At 39.8% G+C, this 14,766-nt stretch overlaps 1 protein-coding gene across 3 annotated transcripts in view; it reads left to right on the top strand.

The window, feature by feature from the left end:
* The window catches only part of SMTN (smoothelin), a 160,679-nt gene that overhangs the window by 125,322 nt on the left and 20,591 nt on the right, over positions 1 to 14,766 (top strand). For all 3 annotated transcript variants that reach the window (XM_077297352.1, XM_077297361.1, XM_077297370.1), the window contains 8 exons: positions 7,414 to 7,566; positions 7,643 to 7,718; positions 8,096 to 8,260; positions 9,080 to 9,142; positions 9,329 to 9,392; positions 10,636 to 10,788; positions 11,174 to 11,297; positions 13,577 to 13,728. In XM_077297352.1, the coding sequence (XP_077153467.1) occupies positions 7,414 to 7,566; positions 7,643 to 7,718; positions 8,096 to 8,260; positions 9,080 to 9,142; positions 9,329 to 9,392; positions 10,636 to 10,788; positions 11,174 to 11,297; positions 13,577 to 13,728 (950 nt within the window). The remainder of the gene's footprint in view (positions 1 to 7,413; positions 7,567 to 7,642; positions 7,719 to 8,095; positions 8,261 to 9,079; positions 9,143 to 9,328; positions 9,393 to 10,635; positions 10,789 to 11,173; positions 11,298 to 13,576; positions 13,729 to 14,766) is intronic.

Raw genomic sequence — 14,766 nt, 5'->3', positions numbered from 1 at the left:
CTTTGTTTTTTCAAGATTATTCCCAGACTTTTGTGGCACAACAATTAATTTTCTTTTTTAGATAAAATCCGGAGAAGGGTCAATAAATCCATGGAAAAATTTTTTCTTTTAATTTCAGGGTTTTCATTCCGGCATTTGGATTTGGAGGGTTTTTTACTGGGCCTTTATAGGCCTGATTTGGTTCATTTATCTGATATTGGCCTTGATATTTTTAATTTGGACTTACAAACTATCATTGAAAAATGGCTGTGTGGTTTGGGGGGGGCCATGTCTCGCTGAGTCATGGCCTTGTGGGAAAATCACCCATGTCTGGGTGGATTGGTTTATTGGAAAAGTTTGGTACTTTGGTTTTATAATTTATGGAGTTTATTTATTGGTGATTAATTAATTTATGTAACCCTAAATAAACTACACGGCCATTTTTATCCACAATTAAAGCGTTTTGTGTTTTTATTGTATGAATGGGTTCTATGAGGCCATGTTAGCCCCCCCCGCGTAAACCTGAAAGAAATATAGCGGGGGTCTCATGGCCTCATGGACCCTGTCATTTAATATGGCTTTCTGTCAGAAGAAAGGTCAAGTAAAGGTCAGGTCAGTCATCTCTGAAAGTGTGAAACTGGTTTTATCCAGTTTTTTCTGGTATGTTTGGCAGCTATTGAAACGGTTTTCTATTGGCTGTAAGCAGCTTTGCCGCTCTTTTTTTGAATATATACACACCTGTTTTGTGGTATCTGGTCATTCTGTCAGCGGAAGAAGATAAAGAAGACCCCACCCTCCCTCCCCTGAATTCTTGTAAATTTACTGTCGTGTAGTTTAATTGTGGGAAAATCACCCATGTCTGGGTGGATTGGTTTATTGGAAAAGTTTGGTACTTTGGTTTTATAATTTATGGAGTTTATTTATTGGTGATTAATTAATTTATGTAACCCTAAATAAACTACACGGCCATTTTTATCCACAATTAAAGCGTTTTGTGTTTTTATTGTATGAATGGGTTCTATGAGGCCATGTGAGCATAAAATCATAAACAGGATACCACAGGCACAACCCTGAAACCCATATTGTATGCTCCCCTTCTACATGGCTACATAAAGGTGAGGACACATCTCGTAGTCGTGTAGTGGTCATCTTGGCTTTGACCTACTTGTTTCTGTTTTTTTCTCATTGTTAATAACTTTAATATCCAGTTATTTTTCATCTTCTCTTGCGATGATCTGTTTTCTCCCTGCATAGAGCTTCTAATCACAACCTCGTCCATAATTGCGTAGCAGCAGGGTCGTATTGTCGCATGCCTCCTAATTTTACATGTTTTCTGCATGGCCTTTCAGATTTAGTGATGGTTTGTGTTAATCCAACCATCTCTGGATATATGGACACGGTGGGTGGTGCAGATCACAGCAGGTCTTCCCCTGGTTTTGGCTATGCAGAGAGGGGTCTGAAATTATATCTGTAATGGTTATTGAAGGCAAAACATCATGTAGGTAAATGATAGGACTATATATATCTCCCGCTCCATAGTCTATCCCTTAATCACATGAGGGTGCAGATTTAGACTAGCATGATTACAGCATGTACAGTGCAGGTATGGTATTGGGTTTCTGAAGGCTGCAGAGAATGAATGTCGCGGTCGGCTATTCTAAGCGCTCTGCTCTCGAGCTGTACATCACTTTCAAGGGTTCAGTGCATTCAGTTATTGGATGATTTCTCACATTTCGGAAGTTCGGTTGCGATCACGGTTATGCCCTCAGTGGTCTGGGAAGGGAGATTTGTGCTCTACACGAGTTTGATGGATCCCTTATAATGATGAGCTGTGATCACAAAGTTCTAATCCTACATAGACCACAAAGATCCATAGCTCTCCAATACGGAGAGCCCACTCAGCATCCCTGTAAATGGTATGGCTATCTGTCATCCATCAGCTGAAAGATAAATATTAAACGTTCCTATTGGTGGAGGTTGATCTTCCTCAGTTCATACTATTATTTTAGTCCCACATTCAAACTGATTAAGCCAACAACAGTTCTAATAATCCTTAGCAATAAAGGGAATCTTGCAGCAGGTTTTGCTGTAATATGTAATCCGACAGTAGCACAACGAAGGGGCAGTGACGTGTCATACAAGGCTGTGTTGCTGTTTTATCAGCAGGAGATATTGCTGCAGGAGTAGGTGTCTCTTGCCACCTAGATCTGCCAATTTACAGTGCTTAATGGAAGCTGCTAATCAGTGGTGTGGGTGGGGTTATGCAGGGCTCAGCGTTCTGACACTTTGCTGGATTCAGGGTCTCTGCCCCTACATTATGCTGCTCTCTGATTACATAGAAAAACTTTTTGACAGATTCCATTTAAGGTACAATTATGGCTTATGTTTGGTTAAATTAAACTTTTTTTTTTTTTTTTTTTTAACTTTTTATTCTGTGTATAGGAGGAAAATCTCTCAAATGGAAGCTGCAGCATAAAGTAACATTCTAGATTATATTGGAGAGTCTTGGAGCTGCACTGCTTTAACACTAATGTAATGTCAATTCATCCAGTGGATGTGTTGGGGGCCTACATGCATTTAAAGGATGTTGATCCGGCAATAAACCACTAACATCCTGTGTTTCTGAGCCCATGCTGTCGGCTTTCTGTGAGCTCTCCAGAGCCGGCTTCCCCTCCTTGTCACTGCTGCTCAGGGGAAGCCTATTACCATACAGCATGATGCCTTTTTTTGGCGTTACATCATAGTCCATATTATATTGAGAAATTACTAATTTATTACAGGCCAGTAGTGACTCACCACTTGGAAACTTCTGCAGATAATCTTATGTTAAATCTTGCCACTAAGGAAATGTCCTTCAGTAGTATTTTTTTCTTTTGGCTCCTCCGCCAGAATGAAGCTTCTTATTTTCTACAATAACTGGATCACATTGTTCCCTTGCACTCAGCAGAATTCTTCATTTCTACTGTATAGTGGTAGAAAAGGGAAACTTTAGCTACGTCCATTATCGCAGAGCAGTCTACAGGTCAGGAATGAAACTTTTCCAGATTTTAGTACTTTGTGTATATCCTTTTTCTTGGCTCCTTATTACAGAGCTCCCTTCAACATTGATACAGACATGAGAGTAGATTTTAAAGATCTCCCAAGAAGAACATTGTGATGTTCCCAATTTTATTTTTTAATTAGAATCTACTAGGGCCCCCCTCCAAAAAAAAAAAAAGACACTGGCCATAAGGAAAATAAAGGCACTGCCATTAAAGTTGTATGGGCTAAAAAAAAACAAAAAAAACTTTTCAACAGCAGTGCCTCATCTGTCCCCAGGTTGCCTGCGGTATTGCAGTCCAGCTCTATTCATTTCAATGGCACTTTACTGTAATACCAGCCATAATCCATTGACCGTTCCTGCTCTGCTTCCGGGACAGAATGCGCACATACCCGTCCATTAATAAATTGTTAAAGGCAGTGAATTTGTAAACTGACGATCTGCATGTCAGCACAGTTTCAACCAAGGTACGGCCGCAATGTGTGAATCCAGCCTAAAAAAAAGAAAACTGATATTTTGGCAAAAGAAAAAAAAAATCTTACAAGATTAGTATTCAGTGTACGGAAGTGACCAGGTCAGCATCATGAGGGTGAAGCGCTGTCACACATTGCCTCGTAAGCAAACATGGAGAAAAAATAATTAATGGAAAGCGGAATTAGTCTGTGATCATCTGCATATTAATTGCTACATCCCTTTTTTTGGCGGTTTCAGTTTATAGAAAATACCGGTGAGTTTGCAGCGTACATCCATGTTCTTCCTACTGTATTTTGCAGGAGCCCCTGTATAGAAGCAGTGCTGGGAGGAGAGCGGTTAACTTTCCTGTTGTTCCAGTGCTAGGATTTGGCAGCTTCCTGCCACCTGCTGTGCCCACATCTTTCTTCCCCTTTGTCTGCAGGAAGATATTATGTAAATATATTTATAGCTCCTGTCTGTAAACATCCCCCCATATCGGGATTAGAAGGGGGGGATCAGAGCCGGACACTAGCTGCGTCCTTGGACAGATCCGCTCTGTGACTGTACTGGAAGGCAGACCCCCTGCGCCCACTCAGTCTCCTCTGTACTAGGTCGTGTTCACATCTAGTGGTCCTGGCCGAGTCTCTGCGCTTCCTACTGCTTATGTCTGGAGTTCCCGGCTGAGTGTTGCCTCTGTCCCCGTGATCCAAACGGCACTTGTCTGAGTATGCCTAGTGCGGGCATCCAGGAGCTGGATAACCAGCACCCAGAACCCATGCAGAATGCGGGGCATGAATTCGGGCTTTTTCGGAAGCAAGTCACTCAGCAACTGCGGGACATGGCCATGTTGTTGGAACCCCTGACGTCGGCAGTCAATGACTTGAAGGAAGAGAATCTTCTTCTCCATTTGGAACAAGTGCGGCTGACACGGCAGGTGGAAGAGCTGACTCTTTTTCTAGGTGCACAGGAAGCTTGCGGGTCTGTACCCCATCCTCCAAGGTTTGCCAGTACACGAAGATCTTCCTCAGTCCATCTATCTAGAAGTAACAGTCTTGTAAGTCCCACAAGTGTATGCATTGTATCTGGGCTGCAAGAAGTTTTTATTTTATTTTTCAGAGCAATTCTCTTTTAGTGGCTACTGAAGGTGTCGAGGGAACATAATGGCCTTCAATGATTTGACTCTTTAAGGCCATGTTCACACTAGCAGTATTTGGTCAGTATTTTACCTCAGTATTTGTAAGCCCAAACCAGGAGTGGGTGATAAATACAGAAGTAGTGACATGTATCTATTATACTTTCCTCTGATTGTTCTACTCCTAATTTTTGCTTACACATACAGATGTAAAATACTGAACTTGTGAATGTGGCCTAACCCTCTAAAATTATTATCCATGTGCATTTTAATGGGGTGAATGTCCTTGTGTCCTCCCCGATTTCAAACACTTTTGTCTATTTAGTACTCTGTCATGTTACCAGGGTACAATAAATTTAATAGCCTGACCGATAACAGCAGCCAATTTAAAGCGCCAGGAAACTGATGTAAAAAATTCCTGCTAATTCTGTGCTTCTGCTGCGTTTCATACTGCATATTTTACGATTACTAGGAACAGCAGGGGGAAAAAAAACTGTTTAAATATAGCTTCCTTACTTTTTCCACTTGCTACAATTATTCCGATTCCAGTACAGTACAAGAATTTGTGGAATTGGCTACATCCTAATATTGTTTAAGAATATATACCGACAGTGGCTAACCTTAGAGTACCTGCCCTTTATCATTTTTTTTGTATACACTCATAGTACACATGAATGTAAGCAATCTTGTAATATATCTTATTGGGGGAAAAAATCTTTCTCCTCCTGGATTTTTCAATCACTTGTCTAGGATAAAGTCTGTGGTTAGTGAAGACTGATTTTCCTATTACTTAAAGAGGACATGACTGTTGCTGCTAAGTATGAAGAAAGAGGGAGCAAGACGCCGACACATTCTGCTGCCCCTTCTACTGAAACATTTTTCTTAAATCTATGGCGAAAAAAAAAGTTAAACCGTAACTGTTGTTTCCTGAGAACTTGCAGCGGAATGTGTCTCTACCAATATATATATATATATTTTCCTGTATATGCAGGAAAGTGGTTAGTTGTGGAGTAGGACCACCCACTCTCCACTCTGACCCTCAAGTAGAGACAGAGTGTTAAATAAATGAATTATAAGTTATTTTGTTAATTTTTCTACAAACCTATCTGTCTGTAAAGCTCCTTGTGTTATTGCCTGCTGATTGCACAAGTTGATGAGTTTACCCTATAGATCCCATCTATTGAGTAAGGCTGATTGCACGAGGATAGGTCACATTAATAGGACATGCTGGTGGACAGCTTCAGTGTATAGGAAAAGCTGCCTCGGACATTAGGACCTCCATATACACAAGCCAATGTCTACATTTTGGCTGCGTTTCTCAGTAGCATTTTGCATGGCTGGCATAGCGAAGAATCACTATTATGACTTTCTAAGGGTATGTTCGCCTTGTTGGATGCAGTTTTTGGAGCCAAAACCATGAATAGATCATAAGACACCTGTGAAAGACAAATACGTTTCCTTCTCTTAAATCCACACTTGATGTTGGCTGTAAAAACCGAATAAAATAGACTGACCATAGAAACATTGCCTGATTCCTCAGACACCTTGGTGTTAATTTGTGGCTGTTTCCCTGTACGGCATCTAGTGAAGTGTTTTGAATAGTTCAGTAACATGCCGTGTCCTGATATAGCCATTTGGATCTGGTGCCAGATGCATTCCTATCTGTGTGGTTTACTCACAGTTCGTCCATCCAAATCCTCCATTAGGCTGTGTGCCCACCTTGCATTTTTTAAGCGTTTCCGCCGTGTTTTTCTGCTGTGGAAACGCTTATAAAAAACACTAACAAAACGCATCCTATTGCATTCCACAAAGGCTGTGACCATGCTGCGTATTTTTCTGCAGAGGAATCTGAAAAATACGCAGCATGTTCATTAATTTAGCAGAATTGCGGCACCATAGAGTGGTATAGGAAAACGCTTGGAAAAAAAAACCGCATGAAATACGCGACAAGTTTATCAATCCACATTCGTTTTCACCGGCAAGGGAGTCCAGTTTTGATGATTAAAATTCTGCTTCTATCCTGCAAAGTTGGCACATAGCCTAACAGACTGATTTCACATCGTGCTTACTGTGGCCCTGCTCATTTTTTTCACCAGTGAAATGTTCGAACATGTGTGATAATGTACAATGATACATGGAACGCATTCTCCGGCTGACACCAAGTTTAATTTAGACAACTCTACATTACAGGCTGGATTTCTACAGGACTGGGTGACTTGCTTTAAGTATATTTTAACCAATGTTTGACCAAATAATATCTTTGGTCCCCATTGATCAGCTGTAATATTCGGAGGAACCAAGCGCCTAGTGTTCATTGGGATTGCCATGTAATCTATAGGCCTGTTGGATCCTCCAGTATGAAAGACTGTTTTTGGATAATAGATGGATAAACCTCCTGAGGCGTCAGATATGTTTGTGGCCGAATGCAACAAAATGTTCCCCATGAATATACCCCTTAAGCCTTAAGGTACCATTTTTGTTACGGTCAATGGTCTCATTCCAAAGAGTACGTTTCCTTTAGTCCTGACTGCAAGGAAATCTGTAATTGAAGGCACATCTCATCTTGCATGTCAAGCATGTAGGAATACGTTTATGTAAATGTCATCAGTAGGCCGTTGAAGGTGAAATACCAGGAACATGTTTTGCAAACTAAATTTCCCATAAATGGATACCCAATTAAAATGTTACTAATTATTGCTTAATTTTCAAGTTCTAAAAAGAAATGGGCACTAAACTGTCTAATTTCTGGCTCTGTTCAATGAGACATGTGCTAGTATTGTGCTTGACCTAACGACTTGATGTTCTGCAGCTTGAGCCGGAGCCATCACAACAGGGCAATCAGCAGGTTGAGGTATTTCTTCCCACCACAACTGAAATTGTGAAAGTGGAGCAAGAAAAAAAGGGCAAAGTGACAGCTGAAGAACTGCGCTCTATTGAAGATGAGGATGTTCTTGATAAAATGGTGAGATCAAGAGGTTTTTGGGAGGGCTGTGGATTCTCTTGTGCAGTCTAATGTATTGTTGCTTTTTGTGATCCAGTTGGATGGCACCACAGACTTTGAAGAGAGGAGGTTAATCAGAACAGCAATGAGGGAGCTACGACAGAGAAAAAGAGGTACTTTACACGTCTTTAGCACCACATGGTGCAGTTTTTCAAATCGGAAAAGTTGCTTTAGACCGTTCCTGTATATTGAGGGTTTACTACAGATTTTCAGGCTGGATTTCCAGGTCCAAAATTTCCAGTGGAAACCACTTATTGACTTAATGAAAAAACGTACTTAATAAATGTATAGCTTCTTAGCTGATCCGCAACTGAATCTATATGTATACGTATCATGTCGTTGCATACCAATTACTTCATAGTGTATCTTGCATCGTTACTCAGGTGCTTAACCTTGTTAGAAGTCAAAACGCTTTTTAAGCCTGTTAGTTTTGCTTGATAAAATGTCTATGGCTTGTACATTTTATTGAATATATTTGCTTTTTTGTTAGAACAACGGGAGAAGGAAAGAGAGCAGCGCTTACAGGAACTAAAGAACAAGGAGAAGGAGTCCAGGATGGCAAGGAGCACAGAGACAAGTTTACGGCAGACTGAAACGACAAATCACGGCTCGGCCACTAGCACCATTACTAAAACACAGAGGTTGGTGCAATCAAGTAAGTAACCGATTCTCAAGATGCAGTCGCTAGAAGGATTTTTTTTTTTTTTTTTTTTTTTTTTACAAACCAGAGTAAAATAAAGACCTCAATTGTGGCCACTGATGCAGTCGATAACATTCCTGATAGGCAGATATAATGGAGTAGTCTGCCACTTTTGAACCTAGACTAAAGCCAATTTTAAAAACCGTATAAATATATTTGATATTTCTTCCCTTAATATAGAATTTTGTTCAGATAGTGCTTAAAAAGTTTTTGCCTCAATAGTGTAGGTGATCGATGTCAGGTTCCTCAGCTATAAGACAATCATTAGAATTGGAGTCTTCAGCCCTCGTTCCTCTAAATTGCATGACCACAGTGAGGAGATCTTTGAATGGAGCAGTGGTTGAATATCCATGGCATTGTTACATTTAGTTTATATTTAGCATAAATGCAAACATCTGAGCACTTCATTTCTCATAAGCACCATAGACCTTGAAAGGAGCAGTACGACCCAAGGGGAACCCTTGCTACACACAATCTCCCTGTACGACTGGGCTTAGGACCTCCGTTCTAATGACTGGTTGGGGGCCCAGTGGTGGAGTGCCGAGAAATCAGACTTTTCTAGCCAAATAAGTTTCAGAGGCAATCCTTTGAAATAACCCAGTCAAAGCTTGTGAAGGACAACTCTGGCCAGGCTAGTTTGGCCTAATCACATAGGTGACTAGAGGTCATGAAGCGTTATAGCTCTTGCATAAAGCAGTTCTCACTTGTGATGCGTTCCCATTGTACTGCATTTGTCACTACATGCTTTGTAAATATAAATGTTATGTTTTGCAGATGATGGCAGCAAAACATCAAGGACCACGACTGTAGAGGCCAGTTACGTAAAACGATCGGAGAGTGAGTATATACAATTTATTTTATCTTAATTTATTTTCTAATTACATAACATGCATCAAGCGATTGAAAGCCCCAATGAGACTGGCACCGCATTAATGTTTTCTTTGTAGAGTGGTGTCTGCATTATCTATTCTAATTTAATATTACATGTATGTATTACAAACAGAGAGATTTGTATCATTGCAGATGGCGGCACACTTGTTCAGACGAAATCTTCATTCAGTGCATCTACATCTAAGAAGGTCGGCAGGTAACTATGAAATTCTGCATGATGACATGCTTTCACTATATTGTCTCTCTAAATAATAATAATAATTTCTATAGCGCCAACATATTCCGCAGCATTTTACATTATAGAGGGAACTTGTACAGACAATAGACATTACAGCATAACAAACACCTAGATCAAGACAGATTCCAAGAGGAGTGAGGGCCCTGCTCGCAAGCTTACAACCTATGAGGAAAAGGGGAGACACGAGAGGTGGATGGTTACAATTGCTTTAGTTATTCGGACCAGCCATAGTGTAAGGCTCGGGTGTTCATGTAAAGCTGCATGAACCAGTTATCAGCCTTAATATGTAACAGCACAGACACAGAGGGCTAACTAACTGCATAAATTGTATGAGAACATGATGAGAGGAACCGGATTATGGCTTAGGTTTTATGAATGGGCCACACAGGGATAGTTGGGTTATATAAATATAGATTTCCATAAAATTTTTTACAACTTACAGGCACATTAGTATTAGAGATGAGTGGCTCTTTAATATATCTGCTACCTGTATTCTAACATCCAATCAATGACTTAAATGTGAAAAATATGCCACCGTAATGATAAAATCACTCATTTGCAGAACTCTGAAGCTGAATTTGTAAAGGTTTGCTCGTTTAATCAGATTTAATGTTGGCATTAGAATGCTGAGCATATAGCGCACCTTTACATTAGCCACTGGGAGGCATAACTTCTTATTTTTGTTTAGTGTATTCATGAAGTTTGCTTTAAGCACCACTCCGGTGTATTTCACCGCCGGTTTGGTATCACTAACGTGTTCGCTGTTGTAGTAGAATACTTGCCAGCCACAGTCTTCTGCTATTCTGAGCTGCTCCAAACGTCTTCTGCTAGTTGTAACCTGCCCGATGGTGGACTGGAAGTCACTTCTCAATATGTCTGAGCCAGAAAGCAACTCATAGACTTGCATTGAGCGCTTGTGACTGCTACGTCTGACTTCTGGCCACCCTGCAGCTGGTGTTACAAGAAGGCAGAATGGTTCCAGAGTGGCACTAGGAAAGAGTATAAGTCTTCAGCTGGTATCTTACTAGGGGCAGGGAACAAACATAAATGCTGTCACTCTGGGGGTGAAATAAAAAGAGAAAAATCACCGTAGTGGTCCTTTTTTAAATCTTCAAAAAATTGTTTTTTATTGTCTTGCTTGTATAAACTCATTTTTATTTCATTATGAGTGGTATAAAACCCAATATCTATGATGTTACAGTATTTTTGAACGGGAGGATGATGGCGTAGCTGCCTTGGAAAGGAGGCAAGCAGAAAAAAAGAAGGAGCTCATGAAAGCACAAAGTCTTCCTAAAACGCCAGCCACACAGTCTCGCAAGGCCATGATTGAAAAACTGGAGAAAGATAGTGGAAGGTATTGAGAAATTTTAGCCTTCCCTTTGCTTTAACAGGGATGATTTTTTTTTTTTTTATCTTGCATAAATTATATATAATTTTAGTTTTTGTTGGAGCTTATCAGAATCATTATTTGAATAACCATATTTCATGTAATCTGCAAAGCAGCCAGATCATTTTTATAAATGCAGATTACACATAATGTTCTTAGAACGAATTAAACGCTCTTCTGAAGTGGAAATGTTATAGATAATAGATTATAAATTGAGTTTGGAGCCATTTAGAAAATACTTTAGAAATGTTTTGTTCATTTAATGCCGTTGTTCTATATTCATCTTGGCAGTTCATATGTCCTGTTACTTTTTTTGGATTCAAGTTTTTTTTCCTTATCTTTTGTTTTGCAGTCCATCAACTCCAGCTTTTTCCAAAGTTGCCACCCCCCGGACTGCAGCATTTGGTGTTCCTAACGCTAACAGTATCAAGCAGATGTTGTTAGACTGGTGCAAAGCGAAAACTAGAGGTTATGACGTAAGTGTCGGGGGAAATCTGCAGCGCTCATATAATGCCCTACCATTATCAGGTGGGAGCGAGAACAACTTTAATTTATTTATGATTAAATCGATGTAGTTACTTCATATTACATTCTGTATAAACATCCCCTGAAATTAAGGCGTCGATGTGAAATTGCATTATAGGCCATTTTGTAAAGCTAGAACATGGTACGCAAAGAGAAAATTAAATGTCAGTGTTATGTGAACTGGCTAATGAGACAAATTACTGCAAATCAGGCCTAGAAATCACTGCTATAATCAAATTGATGGCAAACACCACCACATGTAATATGGAATCATCTGTCCTAATAGAAGTGCACTAATCCCTGCCTGTGCTACAATCTCCTGGATCAATAAGGAACAGTAGATTGATCCGTAAATATTCCTAAGGGATTTGTGTATTCAGTTGCAAATATTTGGACAGTGCACAATTTTCATCATTCAGCCTCTGTACACCAACAAGGTGTCCCTAGAATTCAGTTACAAAAATATTGTACTGACATTTTGGGGATTACAGATGGTTTTTACATATCATGTTTTTTTGTATGTTACTAGAAGACACACCCCGGGTTTAGAAAGTAGAAAATAGGAAACGTAGTAAAACTTCCCAAGTGGTGTAAAGAAGTGTAGGTGTCAGTATCACAAATACGAATGCAGTAGGATATAAAATGAATAGATCTTCTGCAGCTTGTGTATGATACCCATATAGCTTCACATTATGCACTTTATATACACTCTGCACAACAATGCTGCATGCACACTCTTCTTTGTATATACACACAGCTCAGCTACATCAACACGCACGCTGTATACACTCTTAGAAGGTCTTCAGCTAGTTGGCACCTGCAGCCTTGGTGATATGCAGGTCCTTTTCTGCATTCCCTCCTGCTCTGCATTATGAGAGAGAACTGTGCAGCTATTATAGTTCTGTGTTTGGGATGGATGATGTATTGATTATAGGAAGCTGCAATATGATGCCCTTCTATTTTCTTTTAAAAAGTTGGATTTTTTTTTTTTTGCTAATGTTAGTCTTTTCGTTAGTCAGTTCTTCCATATTGGACTAGTATAGCCATTATTTTAATACTTGGATGCAATTACTTTGCGGTCAATGACTGCTTGAAGTCAAAAACTCAGAAAATAGGTCGATGCGAGTGACTTGGATATTGAAGTGGTTAGGTTACTTTGGTCATTCTCCATCTGTAGTGTGTAGCACTGTCCCATCAGCTATGCAACATTTGACAGATTTTTAGTATAATGTATTGCTATAACATCCCAGAATTCATCCTGTCACTTGTATCTGCTATCACACAGTTGGCAATTTGGGGCAAATAGTGAAACTTGCACACCAAGGTGCCCAATCGTAGGACTCGTCAGTCCAAAATACAATGTATAGAGTTCCGCGCACCCCGATTTCAGGGCATATCTATTTAATTCACTCTACTTTATGATTAGAGCTGAAATAAAATATTTGCTTCCATCCAGCAATACATTAACTTCATTTTTTTGTGTAGGGTATAAAGATCTGTCAAACTAGAGTTATCCTAATAATTTGAAGTCTTTTCTAGTCAAATAATTAACTAGTGGTGAGCAAACGTGCTCGGAATAAGGTGTTATCCGAAAATGCTCGTGCAAACCGACTTTCTTCGGCGTGCTCTAAAAATGTTTGAGTCTCCGTGGCTGCATATCTCATGGTTGAATGATAGCCGCAACACATGCAGGGAATGCCTGTTTGTTTTGATCGCCTGTTTATCGAACATGTAGCTGCGGAGACTCGAACATATTATTCGAGCACGCTGAAAAAACACCGTTGGCACATGAGCGTGTTCTGATGGCACCTTATCTGAGCTTATCACTATTAGACCATGCCGAAAAACATGAGTGGTCTGCACATATACAGGTGGAAATGCAACGCAACTGCAGTACGGGCGTAAGTGTAATTCTACAGCACTGTGTACATTGATCAAAATATGCACGAAGAATCTCATATTTATATACTTGTAGCAATAATAGTAATTAATTCATAGTGTAGGAGCCCATGAGCTGGCAACAAGGAGACCACATTTAGAGAAGACCCAACTCTATGCAGACTCGCCTGTCTTTGTGACTTTTCAATCCAGAGGCTATATGAGAATTGTCACTGTCCTAATGCTTTCAGACTGATCTGTTTGGGTCTGAGCACGTTTTCCCAGTGCTCCATGTGAGGATTGGTGATGGTTGCACAACTAACTATTCCTATATTCATATATTCCTTTCCAGCATGTGAACATCCAGAACTTTTCTTCCAGCTGGAGTGATGGAATGGCATTTTGTGCCTTGGTCCACAATTTCTTCCCTGAGGCATTTGACTACAACCAGCTCAGTCCACAAAACAGGAGACAGAATTTTGACTTGGCATTCTCTGCTGCAGAGTACGTAATGAATTAATCGCCATATACGCCATTTTATCTGACTGTTAAGAGTTCAACACTTGTGTGTCAATAACAGAATACATTTAAAGACTTGGGGGAAGGTGTTTCCTAAAATTCTGTTTTTGTTTTTTTTTTTTAATCTGTAAAATAGAGCTTTAGTTATGCATGTGCTTGTTTTATGAGAATCTTTCTTTTCTATTGCCCCCCTCTCTTGTCATAAGACTGCTTATGTACTTTTTTTTTCTACAAATCAAATCTGTGGTCGCTGAAGGCATGTTCACATAAGGCACAGAAAAGCATAAGCAACGTATGCATTTATCTGCACAGATTATGTAGAATTATATAATTACTCTGTGGTTGTACCACATCGCGTGCCAGTGCTTAGAATGTCCCAGAGAGCACATTAATATCAGTCATTTTATAAATCAACAGAATAAATGATATTACACACCCTTAATTCTAGTAGAGAAATACAAAAAAAAAGACATGCATGTTGGATCTTTCAGGGTAGGTTGATGTTTAGTCGAATGTTCAATCCTTTTCTTCTAGTTTGCCCCTTTTATCCTATTACAAAAAGTACTGCTCATTCGCCAAGTCCAGAAATACCTTTAAATAGCCAGTCCATTCCTCCACTGCTGAGAAAGCCTCTGTCACTGCAGCTCTATTCCTTGCCCAGTGCCGCCTTCTCGTGCTTGACTGGCAGCCTCTGTTGTGTGACATCAGGCAGAGTTAGTTGTGCATGAGGAGGCAGCGCTGGGCAGGGAATAGAGCTGGAGTGACAGAGCCTTAAGATGTACAAATAGGCTTACAAGAGTATCGGGTCAATGACTAATGGCTTACATGAAAAGTACCCACTAAAAATTAACTCTTAATGATTTGTTTAAAACTTACATAATTATAAATAGAAAACATCATGCTAACTGCAGTTTTCTGCATCTTCTGGTGTGTGTATATAGCCTTGACCTGCAACCAGTTAAAAACACATCATGAATGTCAATTTTTTTTATGCCAAATTTTTCCTGGTGTCTCCTGATGAAC

The sequence above is a fragment of the Ranitomeya variabilis genome, chromosome 1 (assembly GCF_051348905.1).
Source record: "Ranitomeya variabilis isolate aRanVar5 chromosome 1, aRanVar5.hap1, whole genome shotgun sequence".
Lineage (NCBI taxonomy): Eukaryota > Metazoa > Chordata > Amphibia > Anura > Dendrobatidae > Ranitomeya > Ranitomeya variabilis.
This window is presented reverse-complemented; position numbering and strand designations above follow the sequence as displayed.